Source organism: Calidris pugnax, unplaced genomic scaffold (assembly GCF_001431845.1).
Source record: "Calidris pugnax isolate Ruff unplaced genomic scaffold, ASM143184v1 scaffold38, whole genome shotgun sequence".
Classification (NCBI taxonomy): Eukaryota; Metazoa; Chordata; class Aves; order Charadriiformes; family Scolopacidae; genus Calidris; species Calidris pugnax.
Window position 1 is genome coordinate 700,322 of NW_015090995.1, and position 1,531 is coordinate 701,852.

The 1,531-nt window shown below is 62.8% G+C and overlaps 1 protein-coding gene across 1 annotated transcript; it reads left to right on the top strand.

The window, feature by feature from the left end:
- Nucleotides 1-15: 15 nt before the first annotated feature.
- Nucleotides 16-1,207, top strand: LOC106895459 (G-protein coupled receptor 12-like; the record flags this gene model as incomplete). The annotated part of the gene is made up of 1 exon (XM_014954892.1): nt 16-1,207. A coding segment is annotated over one exon (975 nt), but the record flags the coding sequence as incomplete, so codon positions are not given.
- Nucleotides 1,208-1,531: the final 324 nt, after the last annotated feature.

Here is a 1,531-nt window from a genome sequence, read left to right on the forward strand (position 1 = left end):
GCGGGGGGCGGGCCGGGGACGGCGGCGCCGGGAGGAGGAGGAGGAGACGGTGGCGGCGGCGGCGGCGGGGCCGGGGTCGGAGCCGGAGCCGGAGCCGGGGGGGGAGCCGTGAGCCCCTGGGACATCGCGCTGTGCGCCACGGGGACGGCGGTGGCGGGGGAGAACGCGCTGGTGCTGGCCGTGCTCTTCTACACGCCGAGTCTGAGGGCCCCCATGTTCCTGCTGATCGGCAGCCTGGCCCTGGCCGACCTGCTGGCCGGGTTGGGGCTAGTAGCCAACTTCGCCGTGCGGTACCTGCTGCGGCCGCCCAGCGAGGCGGCGGAGCTGGGGGCGGCGGGGCTGCTGCTGGCCGCCTTCTCCGCCTCCGTCTGCAGCCTGCTGGCCATCACCGTGGACCGCTACCTGTCTCTCTACAACGCGCTCACCTACCACAGCGAGCGCACGTTGGGTTTCACCTGCGCCATGGTGCTGCTGATGTGGCTACTGTGCCTCGGCGTTGGGCTACTGCCCCTCCTGGGCTGGAACTGCCTGCGGGACCAGAGCGCCTGCAGCATCCTGCGGCCCGTCACCAAGGACAACGCGGCGGTGCTGGCCGTCACCTTCCTCCTCCTCTTCGCCCTCATGATGCAGCTCTACCTGCAGATCTGCAAGATCGCCTTCCGGCACGCCCAGCAGATCGCCGTGCAGCATCAGTTCATCGCCACGGCTCAGGCCACCTCCACCCGCAAAGGGCTTTCTACCCTCTCGCTCATCCTCGGCACCTTCGCCCTGTGCTGGATCCCCTTCGCCATCTACTCCTTGGTGGCCGATTCCAGCTACCCGGTGGTCTACACCTACTCCCTGGCGCTGCCCGCCACCTGCAACTCCCTCATCAACCCCATCATTTACGCCTTCAGAAACCCAGACATCCAGAAGTCGCTCTGGCTGGCCTGCTGCGGCTGCGTCCCTTCCACCTTCTCCTCCAGACCAAGGACATCCAGCGACGTGTGAGGACCCGGCAGGGAGGGAGACGCTCTCCCCTCTTCTCCTCCTCCTCCTCCTCCTCTTCCTCCTTTTCCCCTCCGTCGTTATTCTTTCCTACCGGGAGGAACCCCCCCCCCGGCCAGCAGCACATCTCGTTCCATGAAAAGATGGCCAAAAAGAAGAAAAAAAAAAAAAAATGAAAAGGGAAAAAGAAGGGGGAAAGAAAGAGAGAGAGAGAGAAGAATGATAACGGTTTCCTTTAGAAATGTTATTTTCTTACACATTTTATTTTTTATTTAAAAACACAAAACACCAAAAAAAAAAAAAAAAAAAAAAAAGGAAAAAACAAAAAACAAACCAAAAGGATGTCGGTACGATGGCGTTTGTCTCCTCTCGGGGTAAGGAGCCCGGGGAGCAGCGGGTTTTTGCCGGCCCTGGCCCGGGGGGGCACATCCCACCGCGGGTGGCGGCCACAGGAAGAGGAGGGGGCGGGTGTCGTGTCCCCCCCCCACGGCGGGGCTGGTCTCCCCACGGGTGGGGTGGTTGTGCGGGGCGGGTACACACAGCC